The sequence below is a fragment of the Coffea arabica genome, chromosome 3c (genome assembly GCF_036785885.1).
Source record: "Coffea arabica cultivar ET-39 chromosome 3c, Coffea Arabica ET-39 HiFi, whole genome shotgun sequence".
In the NCBI taxonomy this organism is placed as follows: Eukaryota; Viridiplantae; Streptophyta; class Magnoliopsida; order Gentianales; family Rubiaceae; genus Coffea; species Coffea arabica.
In genome coordinates, this window is record NC_092314.1 from 4,497,517 (window position 1) to 4,518,397 (window position 20,881).

Here is a 20,881-nt window from a genome sequence, read left to right on the forward strand (position 1 = left end):
GACATCTGGACAGCATCGTGTCCCAAGAATGGCAATTTTACATTCCTGCACCCTGGGCTCTATATACGGACATGGCAACATGGACATTTGCCATAATGAAGTTCCATTCTATTCTATCCAGAGTAAAGGAGCCAAGGAAAATTGAGTTCAGAAAATCTTATCAGATGATGTCATAAACTGTTAGCCTGACCTGGCGGCCTAGCTTATTCATTTGACCCACGTGTAGCATTCTCTAATTGGTCCAAGCTAATAAAATATATTACTCACAAAAAACAAAGACATCCTCCTTGGACACACTGAATCAGGCCACAACATCACTCTTTTCCATTTTGCCCTTTTCTGCCCCTCTTATTCTTCGTCCAATTTTTGCATTCAACTGTTGCTTTCATAATTTCACTGATGTTCAACCCCCTTCTCACCTCCACTTCCCCCGCCCCCCCCCCCCCCGGGGCAGTCCAAGTTTCCAACTGCCCCTCTCCGGGGGGTATATATAGGAGACTAGTCCTCCACATAGAGGTCACCAAACTTTTACAACATTCCAAGCAGAGCATCCTCATTCCCACGGAACACGAAATGGATTCAACAGTTTTCTTCTCTAGGATTTCTGACTTCTCTTCTGATTCATCGTTCGGATCAGTCGATTCTTTTCCATGGGATAGCCAAAATTTCCACAATTCGTTACCATTTAATGAAAATGACTCTGAAGAAATGCTTCTCTATGGTCTCCTGGCACAAGCACAGGCTGTTCAAGAAACATCCGAAATCAATTCTTCTGATCAAATTAAGGAAGAAGAAGTTAGTTCGAAGCCCGAAGAAAAACCCAAGAAGGAGAAAGCTTATAGAGGAGTAAGAAGGCGCCCGTGGGGGAAATTCGCGGCAGAGATAAGGGATTCAACTAGGAATGGTATAAGAGTGTGGCTGGGCACATTTGACAGCGCAGAAGCCGCAGCTTTAGCTTACGATCAAGCTGCTTTTTCGATGCGAGGTCAAGCAGCAATCCTTAATTTTCCGGTTGATAGAGTTCGCGAATCACTCATGGAGATGAAGGCAACTATGGAAGACGGATGCTCCCCTGTCGTTGCATTGAAGAGAAAACACTCCATGGGGAGAAGAAATGTGATCAGAAAAAGTAAAGCAAGAGAAGTCAAGGTAGAAAATTTAGTGGTGTTCGAGGACTTGGGCAATGATTACTTGGAAGAGCTTTTGAGCACAAGTTAAAGCCTAGTCCATGGAGAATCAAAAGATTCTGAGCTAGTTATTCATTTTAATCTCCTTTCTGATTCTTCTCTTCTTCGTTACTTTATTTGGTTGCAGATGATATCCTGTGTGATATTTTTGTAAAAATGTTTCTTTAATTCTACTTGTGGTAGATTGTTTTCCCAAGGCTATTTTGTTCCTACTTTTCAAACTTTTAAGTAAAGGCGGCCGGCTACCAATATCTCTCTTGTTTCTATCTTCCAGCCAAATACCAGAAGGCTAAAATATTAAATATGGCAACATGCAGACCAGAAACCAACCTTTTTATATACAGTATCTCTTTATGCAGAGGGTTATCCAATCTCCCTCTTAACTAACCGAGCTTTTAACCTTATTAAATTTCTCATGGGTCCTTACATCACGATTTATTATTACTCTATAAAAAGAGGTCCTATTCTGAATTGGAGGAAGAGTCAGGCTGTTGTAAATACTTCAGTATTTCCTTTGACGTTCAATCTTTTCTTCTGAAGGGGTGAGGAGATGAAGTTTGAATTCAACCTTACACATTGCCAATATTCCGGCTCTCGGGTGGGTTCAATAAAAAAAAAAAAAAAAATTGACACGTACTTTTATCTCAGCTTTCTATTTTTTGTTTTATATACCAGATTCATGATAATCTATTGAGGCCTAGCTCATATTCCTGGTCAAACCGGATTCAATGCACTTTTACTTTCTCCAGAAACCGCAAAGAAAGGATTAACCCAATTTTTATTTGGTTCAAATGACAAAAGAAATGATGATGATTCAAAGCCTTAATTAACTTAACCTGGTCTGTTTCTGCAAGAATCAACAATTTCTTTTCTCAATGAGCAATTTTGATAAGATGCTGTCCTTATCTTTCCTTAAATTGCAGAGGAGAGGCAGAGTGTCATCCAGTGGGCCAGAATTATTTATAAATCAGAAGCATAGATGTATGCATGATGCTGTACGTGCTCGTTCTTGGTCATGAATGTACAAACGGATCCATTCATTAGAAAAACTATTTTGGTCTAATGTCAAAAGGGCAAAAAAAAAAAAAAAAGACTCAGAATCTTCTCCCTGCAATTAGGTCACATGCATTAGGTAGAGCAACACATATTACTTATTAGATAAACTAATCTGCTTTTGCAGTAGGGCCATAGTATTAGGTAGAGTGCCACGCATTTATCTTTTCATTAAAACAAATTAATTAGAATAACCAATGTGTTAATGTGTATTTATTCAATTTCTTCTTGAAGTATGAGTCATACTGAAAATCATGCATGACTGAGGCTGATAATCTCACATGCTTTTTTACTTTTCAGCTCACCGTCTCTCGCTAGCAAAAGGTGCCAACTTTGGTTGAAAGATATATTCATCATTTTTGTTTTACATGCAGTAGCTAAGATGTACAATTTAGTAGAAAAGTAAATGCATTAGCAAAGATGTATTTAAGAGATATGTACCGCAAAGATGAAATTGTATTAAGTAAATTCATCAGGAAAGCAGACGGGTGAGGTCAGATGAAGCAGATTGATCAGAAAAATCAGAAAATACAATTCGGGGGAAAAAAAAGATGCTGAACAAAACCAAGAAACATTTTTCGGACTAGGCCCTGTTTGATAATTCAATTCAGTACTTAAATTTAATGAATTCGAATTTTAATATGTTCAATTGCGTTTAATAACTAAAAATGGAACCCCTGAATTAATTAAGTGGCACTGAATTTATTAGGCAAAACTTGGCTCAAAAAATGAGTGATAAACTATTCACTTATCACTTAATGTGATATATACTCCAAGTGAATCAAATTTATTACTTATTCAGACTTCAGAGTTCAGATTTTATATTTCAATTTTCAAATTTCAATTTGATCGAACGCGCCGTAAAACCAGTTAAGTTTTCAGATATGAGTTGGTAGGGCTTGGGATATATACTGATGTAGACATTTATGAACGACTATTATTGGAAATTGGAAAAGGAATTATTGGCGAGCATAAGAGGAACCACGTAAACGGACGCAAGGTGAAGGGGAGTTCTCGTGATTCGTTTGTGTTTCACAAAATTTTCCTATTTGCATGGTAAAGTTCAAGTTTATTACTGCATTCTCAATATTCTTGGTCAAAGTTCATTCAAATTCAAAGTCTTAACAATCACCATCCTAATTAATAAAAGGGCATTTGCATTAAATTTTTTCCACTGGTTTAAGTTAAAGAATACAGCACCTTGTCATAATCTTGCTTTGTCCACTAAAGATGAAATTGTGATCACTAGTTACTGATGGATGGTTAAGTGAATCCAGTCGTGTAATGGCCAAAGACCACTTTCCCTGCTGAGGTAGTGTCATTCTTATAGACCAATCGATCTCTGAATTCTACGGTGGAAGCATGCGCTAGTGAACTGGCACTGAGACTAAGACGTAACAATTCTCAAATTGTTTTGTCTCATTGAACTTGAATAATTTCATTAGCTCTGAGACCATGTAACCAATAAGAAATCGTTTACATCTGTTCTTGAACATTTTCTAATTTGATCCTCTCTGGGCACTGAACAGCAAAATGATGGTCAAAGAAACTTAATGGGCAAATTCCACTTTAGCCCCATGTGGTTTAGCATTTTTTTACATAACCCCCCTATGATTTCAAAAGCTATATATAACCCCCTCATGGTTTGGATTAAAGCGTCAAAGTGACGGGAATGATCATTCGTAATGGAGTCACCTAAAATGTCATAAATACCCTTATGTAAAGTTAAAAATTATTTATTAATCAAGGGGGGTTATGTGTATATTTTGAAAATTATAAGAGGGTTATATAGTAAAGTATTAAACCATAAGGGGGTTAGTGTGTCATGTATTCATAAGGGTAATTTCGATATTTTTAGAAGTTCCGTTACGAATGACTATTTCCATCGCCTTGACACTTTAATTCAAACCATGAGGGGGTTATGTATAGCTTTAGAAATCATAGGGCGGTTATGTAAAAAAAAAAAAGGCTAAACCACATGGGGGTAAAATATAATTTTCGCAAATTTAATTGGTTCTCTATGTTAACTACTTCACCGGCTTATTTGACAATGCAATAGAAAAGGTTTGATATCACTGGCTCGGTTAGTTTCTTGTTAGCTATGTTCACTATGGACTAAGTTATTATGCCTGGATTTTGGTCGGAAATAGGTTTAGCTAAATTTGATTCCAGGCCTTAGAAATTCTTCGTGCATAGGGACAAACTAAAGAGAGATGCAGAAGAACAGAGACAGCCAAACTCTAGTAAAGAGAAATGAGACAGATAACTAACTTCTGATGTAAAAAAATGCATTGTGCAAAAGTCATGATTGGTGAATTTTCTTTAACATGTCCGAGGTCTCAGAAGAGTTAACAGAGAGATTCTCCATCAGCTGTGGAAAAAAGCATCTTTCGGCTGTTTAATACACTTGTCCTCGATCCCTATGGTTGGTAAGATTTTCCCGTGTACCTTAATGGGCAACAATGGAGGCTATGCGTCACTTTCTTTGGAAGTAGACTAGTGGAGGGATAGTGCTTCAATCAATTTTTAAGTCATAATCATGGTATTTAATTAATGCGAGGGGCTAATTAATCAGAGACAGATGTTTCTGTTAATCCTGTGTTCTCCACGTTGGCTAAGTAAAAGGAAAGTTTCTGGATTAAATGAACAATTTTGCAGAATCCTTGAACAGTATCAAACGTCTAGATGCATAATCCAGGTCATTCGTCTACAAAAATCATGATAATTCGGTTAAGGATTCTTCAGTTGATGTTGCCACAAACGTCCAGGTTCAGCTTTTCCACTCTGCTCCAGCACTCTTACGCTTTCGGGGGTACTCAAATACCTTGTAAAAGAACGTTATCTTGGAGATCTAGTCGAAAATGTTGATCTTGATCAATCAGAAGCAGCACGCCTTCACACCTGATTTGCTTCCTTCTTTCTTTTTCAACAAAAATATGATGAGTTCCCTTAGATAACTGTTGCATTCTTAGCATTCACTGAACTCTGAAGACGGGTTCTTTGTTTCTTCAATCTCCACCGTAGTGCATATTGATTGGAGAAATATTCTTGCTCAGTTTACAATTTTTAATTATTTTCAATGAAATTCTTGCCCATTTTTTTTTTCTTTCGGTTGTTTAATTCTTTTAGTCTAGAAAGGTATCCAAATCAGTTTGAGTACTCAAGTACACAAGACTAAGAGCTGTAAGGATCTAGCCATTGATATGTACACAAGACTTATTCCACTTCTGTGTTTGGATTGCCAATTATTCTACTTTATTTAAATCTTATTTACATACACTAAATTGCTTGCATCATCAACACATTTTCCAATCACCTTTTTTATCTCACATACATCATATCAAAAAAGTGCTACAGTACTTTTTCACAAAATTATCTTAAATATTTTACAATCCAAACACACTGAAGCACAGGAAAATTGACAAAAAAAAAGGGGGTTCTTCAGCCAGATTCGTGTGTAGGAACTTTATGAAGAAAGATTTTTCAGAATTCAGATGATCAGATAAGAACTAGCGACATTACTGAGTGAAAATTCATCATCCGAGGATCCCTTCATTATTTCTTGTGTTAATTACATCTACCTCCTATGTGATTTGGTCAAATTACAAAACAAAACCAAACCTGCGGGTTGACCAAATTAGATTTACCCCTCACAAGTCCCTTATGAGTAGGGATGGCAATGCACCTGCCCCGCGGGGGGCTAATGGGGAGGGGGTGGGCGGGGACGAGGGGAATTTTCCCCACCCCCCCCCCCCGCTTAGAAACGAGACGGGGGAGTGTACTCCCGCCCCAACCCCCGCCCCACCACCCGCTTTAAAAAAATAAATATATAAAAAATATATATGTATATAATTATATATAATATATAATTTAATTAGTTACAAACTTATGATAATGATATTATTAGTTATATGTATTATATAATATCTATTAGTATATATAATATAATTGATATTATTAATTATACTAATAATTATATATGTGTACTAATACAAATTATTAATTGGTTATATTAAATTTACTAATACATTTATACTAAATCCCTAATTATACATTTATACTTAATACAATAACATTTTTTCTTAAAAAAAGTACAAGCACAATAATGAATTAGTGATTGTATATGTGTTAAAAGTGAAAACTTGACTACTTTAGTTATATTTATTTTATTATGTTGGATTGTATTCAAATAATTTTTGTTTGATTGTTTTTATAAGTTTCAATTGTAAAATTACAATGAATAATAATTTGATGATGTGTTAATATTTTAGTACTTGATTATTTGCTAAAATTTAACTGTAATAAAATTATATAATAAATTTTTACTACCCTCACGGGGGCACCCGCGAGGAAAGCCGGGCTGGGCAGGGCGCGGACGGGGTGGGGGGCCCCCCCGTTGCCATCCTGACTTATGAGTGGTAGTGTTCAAATTAAACTAAGGGTTAATTACATTTACCTCCCTTGAGGTTTAACCATATTACCAATCAATTCCTGTAATTTGTCCAAATAACGGTCTAACCCTTTGAATGATCACACATTTAACAAAAACTCCCTTAATGTCGAAAATGCCCTTATTGAGGCCATGTTGCATTAAAAAAAGAACATATTTTTATTTTATTAACCCTGAAGCAATCCAAAAAAATAGAAAAAAGTTTTTGCTTATTATTTTATAAAACCATATCTTTGCTTTCATAAATAGTTTTGAATCAATAATTATTTTAAATCTTAAAAAAAATAGTTTTGAATCAATGAATATTAAAAATTAGATAAATTGAAAGAAAAATAAAAAAAAAGAAGAAATTATTTTAATTCTTGGAATATGGTTTAAATTGAGAAAAACATGCCTTGTGCTCTCTGCAACATGCCTTGAACCACAAATTCGAACCATACTTGAGGATTTAAAATAATTGCTTCTTTTTTATTTTTCTTTCAATTTATCTAATTTTTAATATTCATTTTTAAGATTTAAAATAATTATTGATTCAAAACTATTTATGGAAGCAAAGATATGGTTTTTATAAAATAATAAGCAAAAATTTTTCTATTTTTTTGGATTGTTTCAGGGTTAATAAAATAAAAATATGTTCTTTTTTTTAAGCAACATGACCTCAATAAGGGCATTTTCGACATTAAGGGGGTTTTTGTTAAATGTGTGATCATTCAAAGGGTGAGACCGTTATTTGGACAAATTACAGGAATTGATTGGTAATATAGTCAAAACTCAAGGGAGGTAAATGTAATTAACCCTTAAACTAACGGAAGCAAACAAATGATGATAAAGCTGCCCTCTGGAAAAAAATTATATTTACCTTCCTTGAAGTTTGATCAAATTACAAAACGACCCTAGAATTTGACCAGAATGCAGTTCAACCCCTCGAATAGCTTTCTATCAATGAGAAATCCCCTAATGCTATGCAAGAAAAAATAAAATGCAAATTGAAAGAAAACTATTGATCACCAAACTAGCACGAAATGGTAAGCAAGAGAGAGAGAGAGCCTCTTCCTTTCTCCTTTTTATTTTTGCCTAAAACTTATTTTAGATGGTACCACACTTTCTAATACAATTTTTTTCCATATAACAAAAGTCTATTAGATATAAAAAGTATGATTTGGCATGGGAGAATAATTTAGTTGAACTATTTATTCTTTTAGGCATGATATAGTATTATACTTTTGACCCCTGAATATGTTGCTTTATTTGTCTTATACTTTTAATTTCTTAGTGGATATCTCTATCAATAAAAATTAACATTCAATGTGCAGAGATAGATTTAAAATTAATAGTTTATTTTATGTTTTGGATAATGAAGTTTGATTTTTCGTACATTAACATGGAAATGGTTCCTAATATCAAATTACAATAGGCAGCTAAATAAATTACACTAGTGAACAAAGCACCATTGTTAATTTTGTCATAAAAAGAATGGGCAAAGAATTGGATTAGTAAGTAATAGGAATTTTCATAATTTTTTAAAACATTCTTGCTTTAATTGATGCAATTGACCGGTGGGAAATGCTTATTTAATAAACATATGACTATTTAAAACATTCGGATTGTTTTGCACAAATTATAGGGCTCACCTTGTTATTCAGACAAACCTTAGGGAAGTAAATGTAATTTGGACAAAACTCAAGAGAAATAAATGTAACCTACCTAATTTACAAAGAGTATTTTGGGGCAATTAGATTTACGTTTTACTGATGCAAGCAACATTTTATAACGGAGATTAACGTCAGGGGAGCATTTGATAAATGTTTTGCCAAAAAAAAAGGTGGCTTAGAAGAAACCAAAATTGGGGTGTATTTAGGCTTCAAACAGAAGTGACAGATATTCCACATAGTGACCAATACAAGTCTCTTTGAAAAAAAAAAAAACTTAATGTATATATATATATGTGTGTGTGTGTGTATAATATAAATCTATTTGGAATTCAGTATTATATATGTGCATCTGTAAATATATGTGTGTGTGAATATAGGGAGATGCTAAATCCACACCCCTATATATTAAATTCACATCTTATACACTTATTAGACAATCATGTCTTTAGCTTTTATACATTAAATTAGCACTTTTTATATTATTTAATTATCTTTCTACAAAATGGAGGGAGAAACCGTTTTGATTTGAGAGTTTTGAAATATTTATTTTTCATCTACAAATCTACAGTAATACACTTAAAAAATATCATCAAATAACACTCTTTATATTTCAAAATACACCTTAAAAAAATAAATATAAATATAAATAAATCCTATCGCCTTTTCTTCTTTCTCCAATCACCACCGCCCACCACAACCATCTACCACTCCCTCCTCCACCATCACTATTACCTCCACCGTTGCTCCTCCCCTTCTTCCTCCCTCTCTCCTCCCCCTCCATTTTTCTCCCCTCCTTCCTCCTCTCCTCCTCCTTCTCATTCTCCTTCTCCTTCCTCCTCCCTCTCCTCTCTTCCCCTAAGAACCAGCAGCAACTCCAGCTGCGATCTTTTGATTGCACTAGTCGTGACCTTCTGGTCGCAACTAGATCTGATTGTGACCAGAAAGGCTGCGCTATTGTAGGTCGGATTGGCAATCTCCGAGTGGGTCTAAGGGGGGAGGAGGGGTAGGGAAGAAGGAGAAAAAGAGGGAGGAAGAGGGGGAGAATGGAAAGGGGAGGGGATGAAGGGGAAAGAGAGGGAAAAAGGATGAGAGAGAGGAGGGAAGAGGAGGGAGGCGGTGGTGGAGATTGGTGGTGGTGGTGAGTGGTATAAATTTCTTAAAAAATATCCAAACATATTTTAAATAAAAATATCCCAAAATACGTTCCAAATATTCTCAAAAATACCTCAAAAACACCACCAAGAATAGGGGAGGGAAAGAGGGAGGAGGAGAGAGGAGCGAGGGGGAAGGAGTGGTGGAAATCATAAGATTCTTGTTCTTGAAAATCTACACTTCTCCAAACCCAGAAGACAGACGGAACCCGAGGATTCCTCCTTGAGACAAATACTTTTATGGTAGGAAGAAGCGATAGCAGCCAACTCGACGTATGTTCGCATACTGTCAAGTTAGACATCTGTTATTTGAAGATTTTGTCATGTTAGACATCTGTTATTTGAAGATTGATTCCGGATTGACTTGACAAAGAAGAAAGGGCAGCGGAAAGAAACTCCACCACCACCAGAGGAGAGAACAAAAGCTTTTTGCCCAAGAGGAGAGTTGGGGAAGAAGTCTACCGTACCCTGTCTTTTTTCAAAGATTCTTTCTTGATGCAATTTTAAAAATATCTCATTAAAATTTTAAATCTTAAAATTATCCAAAATCTATTTTCAAAAATACAATTAAAAACATGTACAATAAAAGTTTTTCACATGCATTGTTACAGTAAAATATTTCAAAAATACTCCCAAAAACAATTAATCCAAACGGAGTCTTACCACCACCTAATCTTTTTGTAGAAAAAAATTTCACACAAATTTTTATTCAAGTCTCATATAGACATTTCTTTTCCTGTTTCTCTCGTTCCAAAATTTATGTTTTTCTAAAGTTGTTTTAATTCTTTTTCTCTTCTCCTTATGACCTACTCCCTCTTTTTTTTAAATTAAACTTTGTTTAAAATTTACATGTAACCAAATGATAAATATTAGTATGAAGTCAATATGATTGCATATTTCACCTTGGAACTTGCTCGATTTTAATTTTATGGAATTGAAATATGTGAAAATTTCAATTTACATGCTAATTAATACTTGAAAATTTTGGATTGCTAAATTATATTTTAAATTAGTAAATATTCTTAATCTCTTGTAAAATGTTTGGAAATATTTTCTTTTAAAATGTAATTTGATTTGTTTTTTCTCTTTTTTATTATATGAATATATGTTTCTTGAAACTACAAAAAGTATCAAATAAACATAAAATCTAAGGGCATAAGTGTTTGGTAAGTGTACAAGGTGTGAATTTAGTGTAGAAAGATATGAATTTATTCCCTCCCAAGCACGTCGGTGAATGGTGCATCTTTTAAGGGATTTTATATCGTTGCTTTTATTAGATAACTTGTGTAACCTCCAAGAAAATCAAATTCTATGTAAAGACACCCCTGCACCACCATAAGTTTGATAACCCTGCCAACGGATCTTCTGTCCCAACACCCTATGTCATTCTCTGTCCCATTTTTTATTATATTACTATTTCTCTCATATAAATATTATGTTTTAGTTCTTTTTTATTTCTTTAAGATCCAATAACAATTAATTGAATAAAAAAATAAATACAATAGCTTCAAAAAAATAATATATATAGTAGAAAATTAAAAAATACAGCAGAAATTTCATAAATATCCAGATTTTTTATGAATTTTGATTTTTTGATTTTATATGCAGGTAGGGTTATCCGCAATGGATCTTCCATCCCACGCCCTGCTGGAAACCCTTGTCTAGACTTTTTCTTTCACGTAGTACCGGATACACCCAAAGAACAACTCATAGACCGTCTCCAATCGTCTTGGAGATATAATCCCTTGACAACCCTCAAACTTATATGCAATCTTAGGGGTGTTCGAGGCACTGGCAAGTCTGACAAAGAAGGCTTTTACACTGCCGCCTTGTGGTTGCATGAAAACCATCCTAGAACCCTAGCATGCAACGTTAAGGCCATCGCAGATTTTGGGTACTTCAAAGACATGCTGGAGATTCTTTATAGGATACTTGAAGGCCCTGACGTTCGCAAACTCCAGAGGAAAAATTGGGACGAGAGAAGATATGAAACGTTGGGATCCGCAGATGGTAAAAAAGGAAAACTAGGCAGGGATGATAAGCAAAAAGTCCGGAAGGAGAGGTTGAAGAAAACCGTTGCCAAGGCAAGAAAAGCCTTGGACAAGTATAACCACGATTCTGATTACCAATTCTTGTGTGATAAAATCTCTGATTTTTTTGCGGAGCTGTTGAGAGCAGATTTGGGATTTTATCATGAGGGAAACCTGCATAAGATCAGCCTTGCATCAAAATGGTGTCCTTCTCTTGATTCGTCGTACGATAGAGCAACACTTATATGTGAAAGTATTGCACGGAAGCTTTTCCATGTTGAAGATTATGTTGAATACCAAGACATGAAGGATGCTCATTATGCCTTCAGGGTTCGAGATAGGCTAAGAAGGGAAGTTCTTGCTCCACTCCACAAGGCTCTGGAGTTGCCGGAGGTTTATATTTGCGCGAATAAATAGAAAACCCTTCCATATAAGAGGGTGGCATCAGTTGCGCTGAATCTTTACAAGGATTTGTTCTACAAGCATGACAGAGAACGATTTGAAGGGTATCTTGCAGATGTAAAGAGTGGGAAAACGACTATTGCTGCAGGAGCATTGCTTCCTCACGAGATTATCAAATCGTTGGATGATGCAACAGGGCCAGAAGTAGCAGAGCTTCAATGGAAAAGGATGGTGGATGATCTAGCCCAGAAGGGGAAATTAACCAATTGTATGGCTATTTGTGATGTATCAGGGAGTATGAGAGGGATCCCAATGTATGTTTCTGTGGCTCTTGGGCTACTAATTTCTGAACTAAGTGACGAGCCATGGAAGGGAAAGTTGATAACATTCAGTCAACAACCTCAACTCCAGACGATTCAACGGGAAAGCCTTCAACAAAAGACCGGGTTTATACAAACAATGGACTGGGGATGTAACACTGATTTTCAAAAGGTGTTTGACAAAATCTTGGAAGTTGCTGTAAGAGGGAAACTGAGGGAGGACCAGATGATAAAGAGGCTATTTGTGTTCAGTGATATGGAGTTTGATCAAGCATCAGCACATCCTTGGGAAACTGACCACCAAGTGATACAGAGGAAGTTTAGGCAAAATGGTTATCCAAAAGTTCCTGAAATTGTTTTCTGGAACCTTAGGAACTCGGTTGCAACTCCTGTGCCTAGTGACCAAGAAGGTGTGGCTCTTGTCAGCGGATTCTCCAAGAATCTCGTAACCCTGTTTCTGGAGGAAGGTGGGATTTTAAACCCGGAAGCTGTGATGCTACATGCTATCTCAGGCGAAGAGTACCAGAAACTTGTTATCTATGACTGAGAAATTGAAATTATACTTTGTTTGCTGAAAGATGATCAAGTTTTTTGCTGGGAATCAATAGGAACAATTCATTTCAGCTTTGGTTTTGAATTTTTGTTGCAACTTTGTAGTATATATGATTCATTACTTCTCACCATCCTGCTAAGTTCGTTGGTGCTAATCCAAGTGCTTTATCAATCCAATGCCACAAAGATGTAAAACAAAAAGCATCTGTTACCCATATTGCTTGGTACTTCAATCCAAATTAACCATGTTCAATCCAAATACCAACAGTCCATGTTACTGCACATGCCTTGTACGAACCATCAATGCTAATGTGCATATGGCTTGATTGTATACTCAGTTAATTCAAGGCTACACCAACCTCCTCCAAACATGGACTGTCTAATTAGAACAAAGATCAAACATGTTATGTGTATATGATGTAGTAAAAAGTATGAGATGCAACGCAACCTTGTTTTCTCGTGAAGCTATTTTGGTTATTGGCCAGTAATTTTATTTGCCAAAAATACAAAATAAAATGAAAATTTGAAAGTTAAGTAAAAATGCAAAAAAAAAAAAAAAAAAAAAAGTCGTTGATGAAGTGTTTTTAGTTTTTACATTTTGTCCTTTTCTTGGTTTTGTCAGGCACCTGGATTAAACTCTTCCGAGTCAGCCACCACGTGTCAATTGCTGAGGCTTTAAGTCGGTTTGAAGCTTTTGCAGAATAGATCCGCCCACACGGGGTCTAGAAAAAGAACCAATTACAGTTAAAAACGCGTTCTCCAAGACTGTAATCCGAAACGTGGCATGGTCGGTTCTTGTACACTAGGTGTAGAGTATTGAAAACCTCTCCGATTTTCCCTGCTCGCTACTCTTTCGCGATTACTATATTAAATCTCTACGCCAACGGCCATTCTCCTCATCTTCCGATCGCGCATCCAACAAAGCCCCCAATCAACCATGCCTGCCGCCTTGCGCCTTCTTGGTCCACCAGAGCTCCGCCATGCACAACCGTCGGTCTCCTCCGCGGACGGCGTCGAAACCGCCAACTCAGCCACTGTTATGTCTCCAGAAAACCCTTTTAAATTCCCTACTGAAAACCAGAATCCAACCCCACAGGATCTAATCGACATGATCAACACCCAGTACAAAGGCCTAAATATTGATCGTCATCCATTTATGGGTTTTACTGAGAATATGTCCCCAACCTTTCTCTCTTCTGGAAACCCATGTTTGGATTTCTTTTTCCATGTGGTCCCCGACACCAAGCCGGAAGATCTGATCGGACGGCTTCAATTGGCCTGGGCACATAACCCGTTGACCACCTTGAAATTGATTTGTAATCTCAGGGGTGTTAGGGGAACTGGGAAATCTGATAAGGAAGGATTTTACATGGCAGCTTACTGGCTCCATTGCTTTCATCCTAAAACTTTGGCTTGTAATCTGAGGGCCATTGCTGATTTTGGTTACTTTAAGGATTTCTTTGAAATTCTTTATAGGATTCTAGAAGGACCTTTGATTAGAAAGATTGAGAAACATGAGAGGATGATGGTGAAAAGAAGGGAAAATGATGTGGAAAGTATGGGGATGTATTGTGGGAGAAGAGGGGGAAGATTCAGGAGGGGTAATCGAAATACGACTCAGAAAGAAAAGGAGGAGAAAAAAGGTAAGACTCAGGAGGAGATTAAAGAGGAGCAAGAAAATGCAAGGGTTTTGAGGAGGGAAAAGGAGTTTATCAAAGCGAAAAAGGGATTGGAGAAGTATAATGCTGATGAAAAATATAGGCTCTTGCATGATACAATCTCTGATTTCTTTGCTGAGCTTTTGAGGGCCGATTTTGAGAATTTGAATGCAGGGAAACTTGGTAACATTAGCTTGGCTGCTAAATGGTGTCCAACTGTTGATTCTTCTTATGATAAGGCCACTCTGACGTGTGAAAGTATTGCTAGAAGAATGTACCCCAAGGAAAAGTTTCCGGAGTATGAAGGAATTGAGGAGAGTCACTATGCTTATAGGGTGAGGGATAGGTTGAGGAAAGAAGTGCTTGTACCACTGCATAAGGCATTGGAACTGCCTGAGGTGTATATGAGCGCAAACCAATGGAATTCGCTTCCATACAAAAGGGTTGCCTCCGTGGCAATGAAGAACTACACGAAGGTGTTTTTTAAGCATGATGAGGAAAGGTTTAAGGGATATCTTGAGGATGTGAAGAGTGGAAAGGCGAAAATCGCCGCTGGTGCATTGCTTCCCCATGAGATTATTGGGGCTTTGGAAGATGGGGTTGGTGGGGAAGTCGCGGAGCTTCAGTGGAAAAGATTGGTTGATGATATGGTTAAGAAGGGGAAATTGAGTAATTGTATAGCTGTTTGTGATGTTTCTGGTAGCATGTATGGGATACCAATGGAGGTGTCTGTGGCCTTAGGAGTATTAGTATCAGAATTGAGTGAAGAACCATGGAAAGGTAAATTGATCACATTCAGTGACGATCCTCAACTTCAGAAGGTGGAGGGAGAGACCCTTCTAGAGAAGACTAAGTTTGTGAGAGAGATGGACTGGGGTGGGAGCACAAATTTTCAGGGAGTATTTGATAGGATTTTGGAGGTTGCAGTTGAGGGAAAACTGAGTCAGGAACAGTTGATTAAGAGAGTGTTTGTATTTAGTGATATGGAGTTTAATGAAGCATCAATGAATCCTTGGGAGACGGATTATCAAGCCATACAGAGGAAATTCAGGGAAAATGGCTACCAGAATGTGCCAGAGGTTGTGTTTTGGAACCTTAGAGATTCAAGGTCCACCCCAGTTTTGGCTAATCAGAGTGGTGTGGCGCTAGTGAGTGGCTTTTCCAAGAATCTGTTGACTATGTTTCTGGAGGGCGGTGGAGTGGTGAACCCTGAAGAGGTCATGGAGCTTGCCATTGCTGGTGAAGAATACAAGAAACTAGCTGTTTTTGATTGACATGTTGAATTTAACTTATAAATTAGTTTGATTTTGCCTTTGTTGTAGCTGCCTGATGGCCTTGTCTTGTGGTTGGTACTTAGATAATTGTTAACAACTTACAGGAGGCTTTGGTTATGGTTCTCTTTTGGAGCTGTTCTCAACTTTTCAATGAAAATGCTAATTTATATGGTTTTCCATTGTACTACTTTGGTTTCTGTTTCTTGTTAATTTCATCTATTTACAGTATCATGTTAACTAGTATGTGACTGTTTGCTTGAAATGCTGGTCTTTGCTAATGATTTTACGGTACATGATAAAATGAAGCAATTGAATGTCTTTATCTCCATAAATGAACACTTATTCCTGGAAGCTGAAGAATGGTGGAAGTCCTTTTCTGAAATCAAATAATGCCAGAAAAGCTTTTCTAAACTCAAGAAAATACTGGGCTCAATTCTCCCTTCCCCCCCTCCTGGCCTCCCTAGTTTGAAAGATACATAGCAATAATAAGAATATACTGTTGATTTCCTATCAAAGAAGAGGTAAGCACTTGAATATTTAGTTCTAATTTTCTGGAATGCATAGCTGAATCAGCTGGCAAATAGTCGGAAGTTGAGGAGCACTTTTAACAGATTTTGGTGTAGCCCAGTTCTCCAAAAGGAAATAGCAGACTTTCCACTGCATTGGTGGTGAGACTTCCGTTTGGGCCCAAAATTTCGTGTTAGACATCAGTTCACCTCATCAGCTCCAAAGTCGTCACAGTGTGCTCGAAAAATGCTCCACTACATGTGTTGGCCAAAAGCCCGACTTCCAGCCAGCAACTTTACCTGGACTGAGACCCATCTTCATCAAAGATCCATGAGATGTTTCTGAATTTTCTTCAATGGAATATTTTATATTTTGAAATCTGGATTGGATTTTCCAAGAGTTAGTGTTTTTACTTTTAAATTTGTTATAGAATTTACACAGTTGTGCTTAATCTCAAAAGATTTAAATGTTATAGTAATTGAATTGAGGTTTGACAATCATGGTAGAAAACTTGAAAGAACTGGAACAATGGATTGTCAAATTCTACATGTAAAAGTTGTATCTTGTTTTGGGATAGTATCATTAATACTTTCATCTTCACATATGTGTCCTCACTGCCTTCACTCGGAGCAGGTACATGTCTCACGAACTTATGGGTCTAAACATTTTCGTGCGAGTTTGGTAACGAACAACAAAGTGAACAAATGATTGGCAATTACAGATAAAGATAAGTTGTCTAAAACAAAGCTTCAGACATAACTGTGTAAAAGTTTAACTTACATAATCACATTGTTTATGCTTCAAATGGGAAAATTTTAGGATTAATCTTTCCTACACTTACAGTGTATACATTGTCAGTATTAGATAAATGACAACTATGTAAATTTTGAATTTGAAATTTAATTTTTGCACATATGTTATGGATTCAACGGTGATAGTGTATGCACTATCAGTGTATATAAGATTTACTCAAAGTTTTGTGGGCTCAGGAAGTATTCCCTCAATTTGCATTTCTGATGATCATATTATTTTATAATTTAAATGATTGAAATTGTAACAATGTAAAGGGTCAAAAATACGTATTTTATCAATCAACGGTGAATTTAACTTAAAAGTATGATATTCAAAAAAAGACTATAGAATCTCCCTTTAAAAGGTCCTGCTAACAATTTTCTTATAATTGTATGATCGAAAAATATTAAATTTGACTGAAGCCCCATTTGATTAAATTGAAGTCTGAAATTTAAATTTTGAAATCTGAAAATTAAGTGTTGAATGTATTAAATTGCTGAACTGATAAAGTTACATCTTCTAGGTAACTAACTGAATTATAGCACTAAATTGAAATATCGTACAAATATTATACTTACACCGTTTTAAAAAAATTGCCTTTTTTGTATATTTGGAGAAAAAAGAATGTTTTGTGTGAGAGAAAATAGTTAAATAATTAAGAAATTGTACTTAAGTATGTGTATTTGTATGTATCTCTGCATGTATATATGTGTGTGTCGAGTATAGCGAGAGCAAATGTATAATTTATGTAAGAGTGTGTATAAGAGTGTTATATGTGTAAGAGTTGTAATATATGTGATTAATTCAGAAGATTTTGTAAAAAAATTTCACTTAAAATTTTGTATACCAAATAAGCAGTACTTAATATATAAAGTAGTTAGACATTTCAGTTATCAAACATACTGTATTCAAAATTTTTTAAATAAATTAATTTTCAACATTAAGTTGAATTATCAAATAGGAATAAAGACTAAAGTTCCGTTTGATAAAACTGAATCTGAATTCCGATGTTTGAATTCTGAAATCTGAACACTGAAACAATTAATTTGCTGAATTTTAAGCACTGAAAAGAAATATATGAATGTCTAAATTTTAATATTAAACTTATTTATATTGTTTGATAAATATTTATAACTGAATGCTTAATAAGTTTAATTTAACAATTTTGCCCTTATATCTTTTCATTCAAAAGAGAAATAGAACCTATGATTTAATTAGATTAAAATTGTGGTATGAAAATGATAATATTTATTTTTAAATCAAATTAACATAAAAGATGAAATATATTATATGCAGAGTATGGAGAAGTTGTGAAAGTTATTAAAAAGGGAGAAAGAGAAACAGAAAATCGTTAGATAACGAATATCAGGTTGTTTAATTAGATAAGAATTTTGAATATAATTAACAAACAAGGGTAGATTTAGTAGATAAGATAAGGTATTTGAAGTAATTCTATTGATTATTATCAGAATTAAGCATTCAATTAGGATTTTTGTGCTGAAAAAAATGCACACAAGTTCAGCACTGCTTAACAAATTCAGCAGATGGATTTTCGTTTATCAAACACTCAAAACATCTGAATGTTTGAAAAGATTCAATTTCAACACTTTTTATGTTATCAAACAAAGCCTTAACCGATATGTTTTACATTATGTAAGAGCATAAACTTTGACTCCTAACTCCTAAGTGCGAAAAAGTGAGAATGAGATCTCTTTTCCGGCTGCTATACTGTGGTCATCTTTAGGGCTTTAACCTTTATGGGTTTTAGTCGTAGGTGTTAACTGTAGATGCTGGACCACATTTTGGTTTTACTATCCTCTTTTCCTCCTTTTGGTTAGGGAAAATACAAGCAATTCTGGGCTAATTCCTTAGATTATCAATGAAAAAAAATTGATCAATTATTGGTCTGATAAGGGGGTTTTACAAAACTATGCCTACCTTGCTGACCTTGTACGGCAGGGAGAAGCATAATTTTTTTTTTTTTTTTGGTAATGTTAGATTCTGAAAAAAAAAAAAAAAATAGCCATGACAGCATTTTTTTTTTTGGGATACAAATCTCATCCCCTGTCAGGCTCGGTGATTCTCTCTCTCTCTCTCTCTAGTTTTTTTTTTTTAAAGTAACCTGAAGCTTTTTTTTATTTTATAAAGTTGTCTCCTGTCGAGCTGAGTCGGTAGGGATGATTTTTTTTTTTTTTTTAAATGGTGCGCCTGAACCAAAGACTTGTGCATTTTTTAGCTTGATGGAACTTGTGCTTCTTCAATTCTCTTAAACCAAAGTACATTTTTGCATTATAATGTGGATCAAAATTCCAATTAGTGCTGCCCTTTGAATTTTGCAAAGCATCTGTACTTGTGTATCACCTATTATTCATACAAAAGAATTATTAACCTATTGAATTAGAGTTGTAATTGTGAAATCATAACAGGCCCGAGTTTGACATATTCAATTACTAATAAGTCCCTTGTTTTCTCCCAGTGTAAATCGTGGAACCCTAACTTTTACAATTAATCTATGATCAATTTGCAGAATTATCTAATTGAAGAAAAAGATAGGTAAGAGAGGTAGAAAATTAGAACTCACAATAACTTTCATAACAATAAAGAGCCCGTAGTAGCATATAAAATTTTCTATTTTTTGCCTTTAATTTTTTTGTTTTAAAGTACAATAATGTTATATATTTCAAAATACTACAATATAACTAATTAGATGAATAATTTTAGTTATGCAACTATATATATAAAATATATATTCCAAAGTAAAACTCATGTAATAAATAAAATTATTATATGAGTTGAATTTTTGAAATATATATATATTGTAGTACAAATAAAATTGTATTTATATTCCAAAGTAAAACTCATGTAACAAATAAAATTATTATATGAGTTGAATTTTTGAAATATATATATTGTAGTACAAATAAAATTGTATTTTGATATATATATATATATATATATATATATATATATAGCTGCATAACTAAAATTATTCATCTAATCAGTTATATTGTTGTATTTTGAAATATATAACATTATTGTACTTTAAAACAAAAAAAAAAAAAAAGAAGCACAATTGTATAAGTCCTTGGTTTAGGCAAAAGATGCTTAAAACTCCATCAAACTTGAAGAATATCAACAATCCCATACTCCTATAGTAAGATGAATAAGAGAATCCAATGACAAGTGATTTTAGAGAAACTTTGTGAGCAATGATTTTGAACACAACATTTTGAGCAATGAACATGTGCATGTGAAACTACTGGTCCTTATTTCGGCTTTGATTAGCCGATCCCTGGTTCAGGTGCACTTTTTTTTTTTCCCTAAAAGAATCACCTTAGCCCGGCAGCAGGCAGCATTCTGAAAATTTATTAAAAAAAAATGCTTCAGGTTTTTTTTTTTTTTTCCCAAAAGGATCACCCCTGCTGCGCTGGATCACACCGGCAGGGGACAAGATTTGTTTTTTGAAAAGAAATGTTGTCAGGCCTTCTTTTTGGAGCATCTTTTACGAATATATATATATACACTTCTCCCTGTCGTACTGACTCTGGCAAGCATAGTTTTACAAAAGCCTCTTGTCAGATCAATAATTGATTGAATTTTTTTCCTTTTTCATCGATCATCTAAGGAATTAGCCGCAATTCTGCTAGATGATGATATTTACAACAAACCTTGTAGTGAATACAGTAAAATCAAAGAAGGAAGAACATTTAAGCTGCTTCTTTTTTTTAATATTGGCTGGGGCTTTCCTATGTGTTGTTGTGCTTTAGAAATTTTTATGATGGTGACCAAACTGCTTAAGAGCACTATTGATTATTTTTTTAATATCTAAGATTAACTTTTTAATCCAAAACAA

The 20,881-nt window shown here is 35.0% G+C and overlaps 2 protein-coding genes and 1 pseudogene across 2 annotated transcripts; all 3 read left to right on the forward strand.

The window, feature by feature from the left end:
* Positions 1-420: 420 nt before the first annotated feature.
* Positions 421-1,438, forward strand: LOC113734928 (ethylene-responsive transcription factor 1B). Its single transcript, XM_027261704.2, has one exon. It carries the CDS (start codon positions 574-576, stop codon positions 1,216-1,218), a length of 645 nt encoding a protein of 214 aa, XP_027117505.2. The 5' UTR covers positions 421-573; the 3' UTR covers positions 1,219-1,438.
* Positions 1,439-11,028: 9,590 nt separating this feature from the next.
* LOC113735386 (uncharacterized) lies at positions 11,029-12,922 on the forward strand (annotated as a pseudogene).
* A 635-nt stretch (positions 12,923-13,557) lies between these two features.
* LOC140037574 (uncharacterized) lies at positions 13,558-15,913 on the forward strand. Its single transcript, XM_072081975.1, has one exon. The coding sequence runs from the start codon at positions 13,735-13,737 to the stop codon at positions 15,727-15,729; it is 1,995 nt and encodes a 664-aa protein (XP_071938076.1). The 5' UTR covers positions 13,558-13,734; the 3' UTR covers positions 15,730-15,913.
* Positions 15,914-20,881: the final 4,968 nt, after the last annotated feature.